The sequence below is a fragment of the Colius striatus genome, chromosome Z (assembly GCF_028858725.1).
Source record: "Colius striatus isolate bColStr4 chromosome Z, bColStr4.1.hap1, whole genome shotgun sequence".
Lineage (NCBI taxonomy): Eukaryota > Metazoa > Chordata > Aves > Coliiformes > Coliidae > Colius > Colius striatus.
The window spans coordinates 37,285,213-37,301,799 of NC_084790.1; the positions used below are offsets into that span (position 1 = coordinate 37,285,213).

Here is a 16,587-nt window from a genome sequence, read left to right on the forward strand (position 1 = left end):
TGAGGCTCTTTTCTCTTGCCCTGTCATTCCTTACTGGAGAGATCGACCCCCACCTGGCTACAACCTCCTTTCGGTTGCTCTCTGTCCCACCGTGAAAGAGCAGCGGCAGAAAAACCAAAGGCAAAAGAAAACCCGGGCAGACCATGTAACACCCCAAGCGATCATTTAATTCCCACTCAGGCCTTTCAGAAGGAAGCAGAATCTAACTACGCCACAAAAAGGATCAAAGCAAAAGTGGGAGTGCGCTCGGGCCAAACTGGGAACAGCTCCCACAGGAGATGCGGTGAGGGCTGCGGGGCCCAGCCTACACGTAGCCGAGCAGCCGCGCGGTGCTGGGGAAGGCCTTGCGTAGCCCCAGGCACTTCTCCTGGTCCAGGAAGAGCGAGTTGGCCTTGACAGAGAGGTCGTGCTCCAGCGTGGCCTTGGCATGAACCAGCCTCTGCAGGCTGTCCTCGGCCTCTTGCAGCCGCTGCTGCAGGCTCTGCAGAGTCTCGTCGAGTTCACGCACCTCGCTGACGAGGCTGGAAAACAGCAAGAAGCCCTCGTCAACAGGCCCCCCACGGGCTGGTTCCTGGCACGGCGTTGCTGACGAGCCCCTTGGGCACAGCATTTTCCCCGTCAGCGTGCTCAGACCGACTCGGACCCCCCACTTTGGGCAGCTGCATGGGAGAGCCAAGGGCAGAGCCCCTCCAGGCCTCGGGCAGGGAGGCCCAGCTCACTCGGCTCTACAGCCGTGACAACACGCAGCCGCAGCTCTGGAGCAGCTCCCGCTCCCCAGATGATGAAGGAGCAGCTGCGGTTTCCCCTTCCCCTTTGGTTTTGCGGGTTTCTTGCTTCCCCTTCCTGCATTTCCCTGGGCAAGCGTCCTCCCCACGCCTGCAGATGCCCACGGAGCAAACCAGGAGAGCTGGGAGAGGCCCACAGTGAACGTGACACACGTGGAGGACGGGAAAAGGCCCGGCATGGGAGATGCTGCGCAGGCTGTGGGGTTACAGCTGCCGTCCTGGCTGCGGAGCTCTCCCAGCACCTGCGGCTGGAAGCTCGTCGCTTCTGGTCCCGTCGGTGCACGGAGGGAGGGCCCACGCAGGAAAAAGCCCCCGTGATCCCTTTTGCCCTGCAGTGCTGCTCCCGAGGGCCAACCCCCAGCGAGTCCCCGAGGGCCGTCGGCCCGGCGCTCCCGCCTTACCGCAGCTGGGCAGGGTCCCGGCACAGCTCCATCTGTGGCCTCCGCGTGCGCTCGTCCAGCCAGCTCTGAGCCACTTTCATCGGGGGCCCTTTGTCCCTGATGGCTTTGTGGAGCACTTCGATGGTCATCTCCATCCGGAAGGTTTCCTTCAGCGTCTGGCGTGAAAGAGAAGCACAGGCAGAAATTTGAAACGTATTCCCCTGTGGCCACAGCTTGTTCCTTTTCTCCCGTCTGTCTGCAGAAGAAAGAGCACTTTGTACGGGTCTGCTCAGTTCCCCAGCACTGTGCCAAGCACTGCTCTGAGGCTTTCCCCCAGGGCCAGTGCTCCGAGGCAGGTGCTCAAATGCAGCAGTGCTGCCAGGCTGTGCCAGCTGGATGCACAACCAACAGACAGTGTGCCTGGAGACAAAGTTCCAGTGCCAGCTCACCCTGCACCCAGGCGAAAGTCCCAAATACTCTGAGTTTCAAACAGCAAGTGATAAGACAACCACCTTCTGGTAGTGGCAGCCCCAGCCCTGAGAGTGTCCTAGGCCAGTCTGGACGGGGCTCGCAGCCACCTGGGCTGGTGGATGGTGTCGCTGCCCATGGCAGGAAGTTGGAACGAGGTGACCTTAAAGGTCCTGCACACCCAATGCCCTCTATCGTTCTGTGATGTCTCTTCCGGGGCCAGGTCTGCGTGGAGGGTGGTCGGTGTCCCAGGCAGGTGAGGGCATCACACACACAGGGAGGGGTTGGGCTACCTTGGCCAGGTGGGCCCGAAGCTTGTTCTTGGCATCGGCCATCTCGGCGATGCGGTTGGTGAGGGCCACGTTCACCCCGTTGAACTGGCACCGCATCTCGGTGGCCGTCACCTCCATCAGGTTCTCGATGGAGTCCCGCAGCTGGGCGGAGGCCACCCGCTCTCTCTGCGACTGGAGGATGTTGTCGTCGCTGAACTTGGCCCACGACTCGGGCACGGAGATGCTGGTGGGGGGAAAGGAGAGGCCCGCAGTCAGCCCGTGCTGGGAAGGCCAGGCCCTGCACAGACACAGCCTTCCCTGGGGGCCTTTCCTGTCGGGGAAGGGGAGCGGCACCGAGCATCCCGGGACGGCCGGGTGCCAGCGCTGCCCGGCGCGCACTCACGTGGCATCCACCCGCTGCACCCCGTGGTAGTAGCTGATGCCGTCGGAGCAGCTCCTCAGCTGGTGGCACTTGCCGTCGATGCGGCGGGCTGCCTGCTTGTTGGCCAGGTCCTTCTCCAGCTCGTGCTGGGCTGCCCGGTTGGTCCTTAAACGCACAGGGACAGCCGTGGTGGCCACGTGTGGGTGGGACGGTCTCCTCCCCGTCCCATGGCCGCGCAGCTCCCTTTCTCCCTTCCTCCCACCCCGCCCCCCATCCCTCCCGGGCAGCTCTGTGCTCCCACCAGCATCACTGCCCGCTCCCCAGGGAGATACGGGGCTCCTCCTTACATGAGCTGGGCTTTTGCCTTCTCCAGGAACAGCCTGGCAGGCCCTGATGCCATCCACTTCCTGGGCAGAGAGAGGCAAAGCACAAGCCATCAGAGGCCACGCTCCAGCGTCACGGCTGACAGCTCTGCTGACCTCAACTGGAAGGCGGGATCTGCGTCCAGACTTACTGTTAAAAGCTCTTTCTCCACCTCATCATGGACAAGGTCGATGCCCATCCTCTTCTCCCGCTGCAGGAGGCACTCCCGAGCAACCTGTTGGGGAGAGGCCGTTGGTGCCGGCTGCAGGGCTTCCCGCAGGGATGCTGCCCGGCTCAGGACAGGGCAGACAAGAAAGGGGAGGTGGGCACAGAGACGAGGACAAGGGCAAGCAGCGCCCTGGGCAGCCGGTTTAGGCCACGACTAATGGGCGGCAGAGCTCGTTTCATGCGGCGGCAGCGTGAAAGCCCCGGGAGAGAGCACACGTGTCCCTGGTGCAGCGGCAGCAGTGGGCTACAGCTTGCGGCCCACGCACAGGGTGCTGACCTGGAGAGGGGCCTCTGTCTCGGCCAGAGCTCTCTCCAGCCGTGCCTTCGTCTCTCTCAGGGCATCGCTCTCCTTGATGATCTCTGCCAGCTCGTGGCAGAGCTCCGCCTTCCAAAACTCAATGTCGCTGACTCGCTGCCCCAGCTTCTTTGTGTTGTCTGCCTGGCTCTTGCTGGTCTGTTGGTATTTGTCCTGCACCAGGCGGGAGGTATCAGCCGTCAGCAGCTCCGCCTTGCGCCGGGACGTCTCCGCCTCGTGGTAGTTGCTCTGGTTGGAGCGGTACCAGTCGCCGGGGCTGTAGCGGGTGAAAAGCGCCGTTCTGTTTGACACAGAAGGCAGCATCTCGCTGGGGCTCAAGCCCTGGCAGGTGCCAGACAAGGGAGCCAGAGTGGGGTGGGTGGCAGCGGCCTTATAGTAGGCTCTGGGCATCCAGGGGAGGCCGTAGCTCTGCGGCACGGCGTAGCGAGGAGCACGGTTCTTGTAGCTCGAAGCCATGGGGCTGATGGCAGGCAGAAAGCGGGCAGGAGTTGACTTGGGGTGAGCAGATGTGGCAGTTAAGGGAGAGCCAAGCAGGCCCAGACTGTGCTAAAACTTGGAGAAGAGAGGGGCCTTGGGCTCTCCAGAATTTTCCTTTTATGAGACTGGGCATGCGTTCCATTAGCAAGGTGTGGATATTCCAAACAGTTCCAGGAATTCATTGACTATGCAATGAAACAATGTTATTAAGAGCAGGAGAAGGAAAGAGTGGCCAGGCAGCACGGCAGTGGTGGTGGTGGCGATGATGGTGGCAACAGCAGGACACCATTCACCCTACCGGACTCAAGGAAACATCAGAAAAAACATTGTTATAGAAGACCAGTGGACTGACGGGACATGGTGGAGTCGCATTGGTAGTGACTATTGTAATCTCTCTCTCCATCTCTCTCTCTGTTTTCATTATTTTCTTTCCCTTCCTGCTTCTCACATTGTTGATTGTTGCCCTGTTAAAATACAGTAGTTTAGCACTTGACTCCATTGGAGTCTTCTGTTCCCAAGAATAAACAAACCTAATCACAATAACCTGTTTGACTGTACAACACTCAGGAGTTAAGTCCAGCGGCCCCCCACCCACCCAGAATTATCTGAGGTTGGCTGGAAAGCACGGGGACTTTACACCTGCCAAATTTAGTGTGATCCTACGGGGGATCATGACATGAGGTTGGACTGTGGGGCCGGGATACAGCATCAGGTCAGAGGAATAAACTACAGCTGCTGAGGAGAAGGGCTGACACTGGGCCTTCATCTTCCTGCAATCTGTCAGTCCAGGGCAAGTGCACTTGCCCCTCCTCCACTGCCCATCTCTTTCTTTTGGCCGGCGTATCTGCTGACCTCAGGCCTCCAGAGACCCTGTTCCCTTGAAAAGCTCCATTGCCAGCCCTGAGGACTGTGGAGACACAGCCGCTCCCAGCCCAGCGCCAGCTGTGGACCAGGGACTCCATCCTCATCCTCTCTGTCTTCACAGCATGAAGCTGGCCATGGGGCTGAAACACATCAGCGTTACTTCTATGTCACTGTCCCCTTCAACGCCCCCATCTCTTGTCTTGAGCTCGGTGTTTGACACCAGTCAGCAAGGCCTTGACCATGTCTTTCTGAGTGGGAATCAGTCAGGTCACTCTGGCTCTGGCTGGTGTCTCCACACATATATGGCAAGAGGGTTCACTTGATAATGTGAAAGTCCCACAGGGTATTCCCACATGCCAGCACTGCTGGCCAGCCGTTTGGGCCTGTCTGCTCCCTGCCATGGCAGTCCCAGGCTCGCTCTCGGGGACCTTGTCCTATCCATCAGGGTGTGAAAGTGCACAGCTGCTTCCAGCTCTCAGTATTCATTTACCAAAGATGGCTGCACCACACACCATCCATGGAGACACCACCGGATGCAGTCCCTTTTCCAGAAGGCGTTTTGTGTTCAGTTCCTGGGCCGCTGTGGGGCTGGTGCTCAGCCTTCCCTGGTTGCAATCGGCAGCGTGCCCGAGGGACACAGTGCCAAGCACCAGCTCGTCCGCCCGTCCTGAGCCATCTGAGCAGCCTTATGGAAGAAGCTGGAGCGTTTTGCCAGGGGGTCTATCGGGCAGGAACTGGCGACAGCCCCTTTTGGGACAGGAAACAAAATGCCCCCTACCAGGGAGGCTACGGGGCAGTCCGTCTTCACCGGGGGGAGTCAGTGGCACCAGACGTGCCGTGTCTCTGGAGTCCCTGCTGTGCCTGCCTGGGAGCCCGCCGCCACAGTGCTTGGAGATGCTGGCCTGTCCCCGCATCGGGCTTTAACCCAGTCATGAAGCAGCACACAGCTGCTTGCTTACCCCCGCCACGGTGAGGTGAGAAAGCAAAGCAGAAACTGGGCTGGGATTAGAGCAGTTTAATTATTGAAATCAAAAAGAAATAACAATAATGAAAAGGAAGCTAACAGGAGAGTGAAACAAAACCCAAGAGAAGTGAAGCACAGTGCAATTGCTCACTACTGCCTGGATTGACATGCATGCAGCGCCCAAGGAGCAATCCGCACCCCCAGCCACATTTAGCCAGTTTATATACTGGGAATGATGTTCTATGGCGTAGAATATCCCTTTGGCCAGTTTGGGTCAGAGATCCCGCCTGTGTTCCCTCCTAACTTTTTGTGGTCCTTCAGCCTTCTTGGTGGCACAGCTTAGACTCATAGAATCACAGAATGGTAGGGTGTTCTGGTTTAGCAAGGAGCAGCTTTTGGCTTAGTACCAGGGGGAGCGGGTTGCAGTGAAGACCCGGTAAAGAGTTTGCGGACTCTCTCCCGGCTCCTGGGTTCAGACCCACCTCCGGCCTGGCTGGGCCAATCTGGCACCTCTGCCATCACTATTTAGGGGACGGGAATTTGAAATGCGAGGCAGGAGGTGTAAGAGTGACACAAGATGGAGGCGACCACGCGGACCCTTCAGCCAGAGAAGGAGGAAGGAAGGAGAAGCAATAGACCAGAGACTCCTCTGCAAGCCGTGGCGAGAATGCAAGCTGTGCCCCTGCAACCTATGGAGATTCGTGGCAGGACTGAGAGCCACCAGCAGCTCCATGTGAGTGAGCCCGGACGGGCGAGGGACTGTGTGGGGAGACGGCCATGGCCCAGGCCGTGCTGGAGAGCCTGCAGGCCGCAGAGCAGCCCCACACGAGAGGCAGAGAGGAGCTGCAGCCTTTGGAATAAGTGCACGTCGGAGCAGCCCGTGCAGGGCTGCCGTGTGTGTGAGTTACCCCACGGACTCGCAGGGAGGACTGGTGTGGAGTTCACCCGTCCTGAGGAGGGACAAACGGCAGAAGCTATCGGGAACAGACTAACTGAAACCTCCACTGCCTGCCCCCCCGAACCGTTCAGGAGGGGACAGGGTAAAAACTCCGGGATCAGGGCTCTGAGCCCGGGAAGAGGGGAGGTGTGGCAAGAAGGTGTTCTTAAAAAGGCTGGTTGGACTCTTCATTGATGTATTACTCTGTGTTGTTTCATTTTGGTTATGTTTTGGGTTTTTGGAGGTATGTTTTAGTTGATGTTGCATTAAATTGTTTTTTTCCTGTTTTCTTCCCCAAACCGAGTAGCCTGGTCTGTTTTGTCCTGAAACTTAAGCGGCAATTAAGCTCTCCCTGCCCTTGAGCAATTCTCAGCCTCTTCAGTACTCCAGGCTAATCGTGGTCTTTGTTCCCTGATGGGCCTAAACCACGACATAGGAGCTGGAAGGGACCTTTAGAGATCATCTAGTCCAACCCCCCTGCAGAAGCAGGTTCACCTAGATCAAGTCGCATAGGAACATGTTCAGGCGGGTCTTGAAGACCTCCAAGGAAGGAGACTCCACAACCCCTCTGGGCAGCCTGTGCCAGTGCTCTGTCACCCTCACAGTGAAACGTTTTTTTCTTATGTTTAAATGGAACTTTTTGTGTTCCAGCTTCATCACATTACCCCTTGTTCTGTTGCTAGATACCATAGAAAAAAGGGATGCTCCAACCTCATGACATCCACCTTTTAGATATTTGTAAATGTCAATAACATCTCTAGACTAAGCAGCCCCAGTTCCCGCAGCCTTTCCTTGTATGAAAGATGTTCCATACCCCTGATTATCTTGGTGGCCCTGCGCTGGACTCTCTCCAGAAGTTCTATGTCCCTCTTGAGCTAAGGAGCCCAGAACTGGACACAGTACTCCAGATGAGACCTCACCAGGGCAGAGTAGAGGGGGAGCAGAACTTTCCTTGACCTGCTGGCCACGCTCTTCTTGATGTATACCAAGATGCCATTGGCCTTCTTGGCCACGAGGGCACATTGCTGGCTCATATTTAGCTTATTATCAATCAGGACTCCCAGGTCTCTCTCTGCAGAGCTGCTCTCCAGCAGGTCACCCCCAGCCTGTCCTGGTGCATGGGGTTGTTCCTTTCCAGGTGCAGGGCTCTGTGCTTGTCCTTGTTGAAGCTCATGAGGTTCCTCTCTGCCCAACTCTCAAGCCAGTCGAGATCCCACTGAATGGCAGCACAGCCTTCTGGGGAATCAGCCAGTCCTCCCAGTTTGGTGTGATCAGCCAACTTGCTGAGAGCACACTTTGTCCCCTCATCCAGGTCATTGATGAAGATGTCGAACTGGCCCCAGAACCCATCCCTGTGGAACCCCACTGGCCACAGGCCTCCAACTCAATTCTGTGCCATTGATCACCACCCTCTGGGCTCTGTCATTCAGGCAGCTCTCGATCCACCTCACTGTCCACTCATCCAATCCACAGGAACGTTTGTGATGCTTCAGGGCAGTTATTCATTGGTATCTATTGCGAGAGGTAAAATGTGTGATGTCACACTAGACAGGTCAGAGAACAGTCAAATAATTACCCAAGATGAGTAATCTACAATAAATGCTCACTAGACCATTAGACATCTTATTATGAAAACATCCTGGCTATGACAAAACCCAGAGAGGGTTCAAAGTGCTCTGGAAGTTGAAGGAAAGAGAAGAGATCCAACATTGCCTCATGTAGTCTTGAAAAGTTGTAAAAATGTGTTAAATGCCAAATTTTGGGATATTCAGTTGATTGCCGTTTCTGCTGAGGCTTCCCTGCTCAGCTGTCCACAAGAAACAACCTCTTGTGCCTCAACATGTCTTAGGGGGAGGGAAGAGGGTAATAATCCTTCCTTTGTCTGGATAGCTCTTCCAGAGCAGGACCCCCTTATGCGTACAAACACGTAAAGAATCTGTTTCAGTTCAGGCTCATACTAGCCACTGTAATCCAAAAAACACCAAAACTGAACAGTTCCATTCCCCTAACTTCAACACAAAATGAAGAGTCCATTGGTCTGATGAGCATTTTGCCGTTAAGCCCCTGAATAAAGTTTACATTGTCATTGGGGGTCAGCTAAAATAAACCCGACAACTTGAGAAAAAGTTCAGGTTCTTTCATAACCACTCGTACAGTGGTTATGCAACCCCACAGCTGGCAGGCAGGAAAGCTGCTGGACATAACCTGATGTAGCCTGCATGGCAAAAGGTTCTGCAGCTCATGAGATTACAAGGTAAGAAACAACCAAATATACAAGGTCTAAAGACATGCCCAAAAAGTTTTCACTTCTCATGGTGTTCTCCCCACAACATGAACTCTGCTATGAACATGCTGGATGCAGCATGTAACAGCAAAACCTTAGACCAACAGTGATGAGCAGAAGACTGTAAACCTGGCTTTAAGAATGAAAGCTTTGAGCAATTAGAGACAAAGAAACAAATTCATCTTTTACAGTTCTCTGTTGCTTGTGACATCTAGCTAGTATCCAAAACAGCCTGGGACAGCAAATACAAGCTCCTGCTTTTTCAGTGTTTAGTTATTTCCTTCATCTACATGGAAATTATTTCCATTTCACAGACACCAAGTGTCAAAAAACAGTGCAAGATATTTTCACAAATCATGTACAAGCCTGAGCAGTTCAGAACAGAGAATTCCACAGGATTCCCTTCAGAAGTCTTTTCTAAACACATGAGTGACAAGAAGGTGTTTGGGAGCCCAGTGTGGGTTCACCAAGGACAAATGTCATCACCACTTTCATCCCTGAGATCCCCAGTGGCGAGGACAAGGACAGAGTAGTGCATGTTGCTGGACTTGCTGAGCAAGGCTTGTGAGACAGGTTCTCACAGAGAGACTGGGAGATACAGTCTGAATAAACAAACAATAAGGCGAGCAGAAAAATGGTTGCACTGCCTCCACGAGTTGTAATTAGCAAAGTCCAGCTAGAGGCCAGGAAACTAATGCAGCCCCTCAGGGTTGAGTCCAGGGACAAAGTAACAAGTTCATGTCTTCACTAACCACCTGGCACAAGACAGTACAAGAATGCCCTCTCAGACTGCAAATGGCACCAAATTTGGGGCACCAGTCAATATGCTGGAGGGCAGGGCTGCTACTCAGAGAGAACCACACAGCTTAGGAAAAATGGGCTGACAAAGTTCTGTAAAAGCATCTGAGATGGAATAAACTGATGGAACACCACAGGCTGGAGACCAGCTGCCTGCAAATGACTCGGAGAAAAGCACTGTCAAGGTCTCAGTAGACAACCCAAAGAGGAAGCAACAGCATATCCTTAGAGCTATGCAAGTAACTGACTTTCTAGTCTGTCTGCTAAAAGCTCAAACTGTGTTTAGGCTTTGTCCTCAGTCAAGTAGAAAACAGACACACGTGCTTTAACTTTGCAGTTAGGCAGTTCTTCTGAGATGCAGGAACTTTGTTCAAGAGAATGAAAAAGTAGTGAGCATCTGGTAAGAAAAGTAGGTTGTATACTGCCATTGCTCCCACAGGATTTTCCAAAGTTGGTAGGTGAATTCCATCCCTAATTTGAATTTTAAAGAATATAAATGCCCTTCATACATGAACTGACTTTCAAACACTATATCCCAAGTGTAAGTTGCTTGTGTCTATGGACTCACGGCAAGTTATTTTTAAAGTATTTATTCAGCAGTTACTTGTGAGTTGACAGTTAAAGAGAATAACTTACAATGAAATCATTAAATAAATACATTAAGTCTTTACTAGATTTTGATGCACAGGTGGGTGATATCTGTCCACCTGCAGAAGTCCACACATTAGAACGGGAACAAAATCCAACAAATCGCTGAGGAGGAACACAAAAAGATGGCAATTAACAGTAAACTCAAACTACAGGGGAAAAAAAACCCCTAGAAGTATATTAACTGTTTTTAAAAAAAAAAACAACCAAAACGCTCCAACAATGCCTGAATGCTTAGTGCATTGGGACCGTATGGACAATTAACTCTAAGTTAAAAACAGCAAACTGTATTTTGGTATAACCAGTATCTCTGAGAAATTTACAGACAGACAGAATTGAATAGAGCATATTCAGACATTGGTCTGACCACTGACACCAGCTAATCGATTCCTTCCCTCATTAGAAACACCAGCCTATCACCCAAGTAATGCAGAATTATTGGCGTGACACTATTTTAGACCAGAACATCTGCAGATTGCTTTCCCAAGAATGCAAGATTTGAATGAATATAAGCAATACAGATCACAAACGCCAATTTATGTTATGGATTCTTTCTTATAATCACTATTTTAGAGGCATTTTAGGGTCTCTTCTCTCTGAGATCATCCATCCTCTACGCAACATTGTTTCGTTGGAAGTCAGTGTCCAAAGGCTGCGATTTGCAGATTTTGTGTAGTTTGCCTAAATACAGTTTCCTGTCATCAAATATTTCCACATTGTCATTCAGAAACTAACCTTCTCAAATTCTTGAGGAAGACTGCCCACACCATATTATGTGTACATGAGGTGCGTGCCACTGAGTTGCTCCATCATGCACCAAAGTCATGCCTTCCCTTCTCCCTCACCAGCCAAGGGAGGAATTGCACAGAGGAACAACAGAAACAGAGGAGAGTGAAAGGTTAAATCCCAACCCCAAAGCTGATCCAAATGAGCATGCCTATATTGTCTGCTGTCTTAACAAATGCACCAACAGAGAACCTGAAACACACAGAGCCACTGCAGCACGCAAGGACCTCAAATCCCACACCACATGCAAGAGACTGCTTGTAAAATAAAGCAATAAAAACAAGCAAGAATCACAGATTTCTTTGCAAATAACTCTGAAGTTTTGACAGAACCCAATAATCCATAAGCACATCTCTGCTGAAAGGCTAAAAATAGGAACAAATGCCTCCAGTAGGTAATTTGCCAGGAATACACCAACTACTTAAAAAACCTGTCTATACCCATTAAGGAAAGAAAAAAACCTTCATCTGGCCATATAAATTTATAAAAAGCCTTTGCTTAACTTGTGGTTTAGAAAAACATGCACACGTGAGACACGGTTCTCACAAAGTGTCTTCTTGACCAATACAGAACTAAAATATGGGCCCTGTGAACTTCACATTCTCCTTTTCACCCCTTCTCCACCAAATGACAACACCAGAGTTGATACTGTAAACCCACATCCTTCTTGACATACTCCAATAAAGGCCACATTTTCTGCATGAGACAGGAGGAGATGAAGCCATGAGTGGTCCACTGACACCACTATTTGGGCATCATAAAGATGCCACTGGATCCCCTACAGTTCTCAGTTATAGTTCCTCTACAGCTAAAGCCCCCTATGTCAAGGAATGAGAGATGAAAGGTTTTGTGGGATTTCGCTATTTAGAGGAAATTAGAGAAAAACCACCGTATGTATGTCCCGGAGCGCCGACAGCCCTCATCACATTACCAACTGTAAACAGGGAGAGCCACTGCGGACGGGGGGCGGCTGCCGGGAGGGCGCTGATGGCTGGGGAGTTGTGCCCGCAGCACAGCCAGCAGCGGAGAGGCGGCTGCGGAAGCCGAGGACCGAGCGCGCCCCTATGTCCTCGGCTTCGAGCCCCGCCCGTGGCGGCGATGGCCGTGGCGGCGATGGCCGTGGCCACTCCGTCGTCCCGGTACGCGGCGGCCGGGAGGCGCCGTCCGATCCCCCCGCAGGGCGGCGCGGAGGCGGCTGCGGCGGGCCCGGCCGCTCCCGGCGGCCAGAAGGCCCGGCAGCACAGGCACCGGAGGCAGCGCTGCGCCCAGAGGCACCGCCGGCTCCCAGGGCCATCCTGCGACCGCCCCAGGGCAAAAAGGCGGCGGTGGGCACGGCTCCGCTCCTCGCCGGGGTAAGGCTTCAGCCGCGGACAGGATCTCGTCTCTCTTCCTCAGCCTGCCGTGCAGCAGCGGCCGTCAGCAGAACGCGGCGACACCAGCAGCCGCGTCCACGCAGCATCTCCCGCTTCTCTCCCTCTAAAGAGAGGAGAAAGAAAGAAAGGAAAGAGGAGAACTTGCCTTCTCTCGGAAGCTCAGTAGAAAAAAAGCACGTTGACTTTCAGCAGAAAAGACACGCGCAGGATGCCAGTGAACAACACTCGCCTCCAGAGAAGCCCGGCTAGCGAGCCGGCGAGCAGAAGGAACAGCCGAGGCCGGCCCAGGGGCGGTTTAACAGCGGGACGGCGGTGCGCGAGGCGCCAGAGTCGGGGCCGGGGCCGCGGCGCCTTGCGGCGGAGCTGGTGAGCGGCTCCGCGGCGTGGCAGGCGGGAGCGGGCGGAGCGGAGCGAGGCCTGCGGCGGGGGCGGGGAAGAGGCGGCTGTGGGACAGGGGAAGGACGGGGCAGCCGAGGAGCTGGGCGGGCGCAGAGCACACGGAGGGAAAGCGGTGCGGGCAGAGCCGCGCCGAGCGGGAATTGTGCGAACGTTTATTCTGTTATGTGGCTCCTGGGGACGTGGTTTAGTGGTGGACTTGGCCGTAGTACGTTAACTGTTGGACGGAATGATCTTAACGGATATTTTGCAACCTAAACGATTCCATGATTCTGTAGTATTCTGTAATACTCCAGTCTGTTTCTACATGAGTGCTACCTAAACAGTAAAACCACTCGTGTTTCAATGCTGCCTACTCTTTTTTTTTAAACAATTTCTTTGCAGTTTATCTAGTTTATCTGATCATTTTGAATTCTAATCATGTCCTCTGGGGCAGTTGTTCTCCCTCCGGGTTGGCATTAACGTGCAATAAGTTTTCTATCATCTCCTCTTTAAAGAAAGCATACTGAAAAGTAATGGGTTGTGGGAGATTACCGCTGGCTGGGTACCTGGTGCCCACCAGGTCCCTTCAGGGGAGAAAGAAATGTAAGGAAATGGGAGTCGAGATAAGGACAGGGAGATCACTCAGCAGTTAGAGTCACGGGCAGACTCATCTTGGGGAGAATTGTTTTGATTTATTAATGAACAAACAAAAGAGAGTCGGAAAAAAGAGAGTAAAAAGAGAGAAAACTAATTTGTTCCTCTTCCAAATTTATTCTCAATAAAAATGAAACGGGTAAACAGCTGTGGAATAATTACTGGAAATAATTTAGACATTAAACTTACGTTAGAAGAATAGCATTGCTCAATATATTGAGGAAAAGTATAACATTAAAAAAGGTTCCAGGCCGGAGCACAGCTGGCATGCAAGAAATCCATTCAGCAATGGTTCCCTGGGCAACCAGCACAGAGGCTGAGACCAAGTGATGACTCTGTGGCAGGGTGTTGTGAGTTATTGCAGAAGAAGGGAACTCCATGGTACTATGGAACAGATAATGTGTGATAACCTGGGTCACCAGTCTGTCGTTTTTTGGACAAAATGCTATCCTTTGGGTGAACTTTGCTTATAACCACCTCGTGATAAATACCAAAACACACCTTCACTGAGGTTGCACTCTGAATTGTTCTTAATGGATACCTTTAAAAGCAAAGTGAGAGAATTTTACACCAATTATAATAGACGTATGTATGAACAGAATCACTCAAGCTCCACCTTGAAGGTAAAAATGGCTTAAGAAAGGGGGACTGTTAGGGAAGATGCTTCCATTTTAGGCACTGAAATTTTACAGAGGAGCCCAATTGTGGAAGCTATTTGTTGCGCTCAAAGGTCAAGTAATTTCGTACAAAATAAAGTCCCTTGCATTCCAGCTTATCCTCAGATATCTGTCAGAAGGGCTGAGGGTACTGGGCTTAGATTCTGAGTGATATCCAGTTTGGCACTATTGGTCTGATTGCATTCAACCTGTATGAACTGTCATGCTCACGGATGCACCAACAGCGCACAGCATATTCAGCTTGGTCATGCTCTGTGGGCTCACATGGCTAGACCTAGAGAGCATGTTGGCACGCAATGAGAAACTTTGAGTATCTTAAACTGGTAAATTTATTCTACTCAGTAGAATTTCCTGGGAAGGCAAAGAATTTCCTCTGTTAAGGGCAGTAGATCAAAACTAATATGTGTGTAAGCCTCTAACAGGCTTCCTTTGAATGGCATTTCTTGATGTTTGCCAAGATGCAGCTTTAACTCAGAAACATGGAATTAGTATTGCTTTTTTTTCAAAGAACTATTGCAGTATTTGATGGCAGTAACTGACCAAAGGAACTTCACGCACTTTTGGCTTCCATTCAAATTTCACCACAAACATAAAAACTGCTGCCAACGGGAAGGAGTGACCACAGTTGCATCTGTCCAGGCTACTACAGCCAGTTCATGGCCACTGAAGACATTTTGTTCTACAAACACATGGGGACTGCTCGAAGAGCTCTAAGGCAGCAGTATTACACAGACAGATGAATGGCAATGCTTCACCTCACTAAGTACTGCTCCTTAGTGTCTTATGCTGGTGTCTAGTTTTCCCCACAGAGGTCTATATTTTACATATTGCTGCCTGCCTATTTGTACTGCCTTCCACCATTGAAACTCTTAAAGGCATCTCTGAACTACTGAACAAGTAAGCTGGGCTTAAAATACTAGGGTGGTATAGCCACAGTGATGGTGTACAGCAGTAACTGCTCTGTGTAAATCACTTCACAGCAGAAACTCATAATCTTGCTTTTATTAAATCAGTTTATCACAACTGCTCAGTAACAAAAATACTTCATCCATAATTATGTCAAATATTTAGCACAAAGGTAAAATAGTTGGGTAGTTCTCTTAAAACCGAGGAGCAGTTTTCATGTATTTGAGCAGGACAAAGTAGGCCAGAAAACCCAGAAGTTCTTGTTTAAGACTGTTGGTCTACATTTACCAACTAGGTATAGTTCTTGTTGATTTGAAGACATATGGAAAGCAAACTCCACGTGAAGTAGTTGACTTTCATCTAAGTAAGACTAAAAGCAGTGAGAGTTTCTGTGCTGCTTGAGAAGGAAACCAATGCAAGCCTCAATCCATTCTAAGTAGAATAATGATTAGTTTAAAAAATGCAACCACCAGCAACCACTTGGAAATGCAGAGCAGCTGAGAAATGTAGTTCACTTGTCTTCGACATCTGCTACCATGGCCTCAATGGCACTCCAGTCCAGTTTGCTGAGGATACTTCCTGTGCTTTCAGAAACATCAGTGTCAATAATGCTGAGAGGAGAGACAACCAAGGGATGCAGTGCAGAGCCCTGCTGGAGAAAAAGGAGGTGTGGTGAAACTTTGCCTGTCATTCATGAACAAGACCTCTGTGCAGACAGCAGAAAGGATCCCACTCTTTTCAAATGTGTCCTCATCAAGTGATGTGTCCCGTCATTCTGCACCAAATGCAATCTGTGTTCCTGTTCATATCATCAAACTGGGAGGACTGGCTGATTCCCCAGAAGGCTGTGCTGCCATTCACTAGGATCTCGACTGGCTTGAGAGTTGGGCAGAGAGGAACCACATGAGGTTCACCAAGGACAAGTGCAGAGTCCTGCATCTGGAAAGGAACAACCCCCTGCACCAGGACGGGCTGGGGGTAGAACTGCTGAAGAGCAGCTCTGCAGAGAGAGACCTGGGAGTCTTGATTGATAATAAACTAAATATGAGCCAGCAATGTGCCCTTGTGGCCAGGAAGGCCAATGGCATCCTGGGATGCATCAAGAAGAGTGTGGCCAGCAAGTCAAGGGAGGTTCTTCTCCCTCTCTACTCTGCCCTGGTGAGGCCTCATCTGGAGTCCTGTGTCCAGTTCTGGGCTCCTCAGCTCAAGAGGGACAGGGAAGTTCTGGAGAGAGTCCAGCACAGGGCCACCAAGATGATCAGGGGTATGGAACATCTTTCATACAAGGAAAGGCTACGGGAACTGGGGCTGTTTAGTCTGGAGAAGAAGAGATTGAGGGGTGATCTTTTTAACATTTATAAATATCTAAAGGGTGGGTGTCAGGAGGTTGGGACATCCCTCTTTTCTATAGTAGATAGTAACAGGACAAGGGGTAATGGGATGAAGCTGGAACACAAAAAGTTCCACTTAAACATAAGAAAAAACTATTTCACTGTTCAGGTGAGGGAGCAGTGGCACAGGCTGCTCAGAGGGGTTGTGGAGTCTCCTTCCTTGGAGGTCTTCAAGACCCACCTGGACATGTTCCTACATGACCTGATCTAGGTGAACCTGCTTCTGCAGGGGGGTTGGACTAGATGATCTCTAAAG

General features: G+C 51.4%; 1 protein-coding gene and 1 pseudogene across 23 annotated transcripts in view; both read right to left on the reverse strand.

Annotated features, from left to right (window-relative positions):
* Positions 1-242: 242 nt before the first annotated feature.
* Positions 243-5,449, reverse strand: LOC133628881 (tektin-3-like; annotated as a pseudogene).
* Positions 5,450-13,502: 8,053 nt separating this feature from the next.
* The window catches only part of CPLANE1 (ciliogenesis and planar polarity effector complex subunit 1), a 65,406-nt gene continuing 62,321 nt past the window's right edge, over positions 13,503-16,587 (reverse strand). For 21 of the 23 annotated variants that reach the window (XM_062017284.1, XM_062017285.1, XM_062017286.1 and 18 more), the window contains one exon: positions 15,610-15,912. In XM_062017284.1, the coding sequence (XP_061873268.1) occupies positions 15,694-15,912 (219 nt within the window). In that variant the 3' untranslated portion in view covers positions 15,610-15,693. The other 2 variants (XM_062017293.1, XM_062017291.1) reach the window with 2 other exon arrangements.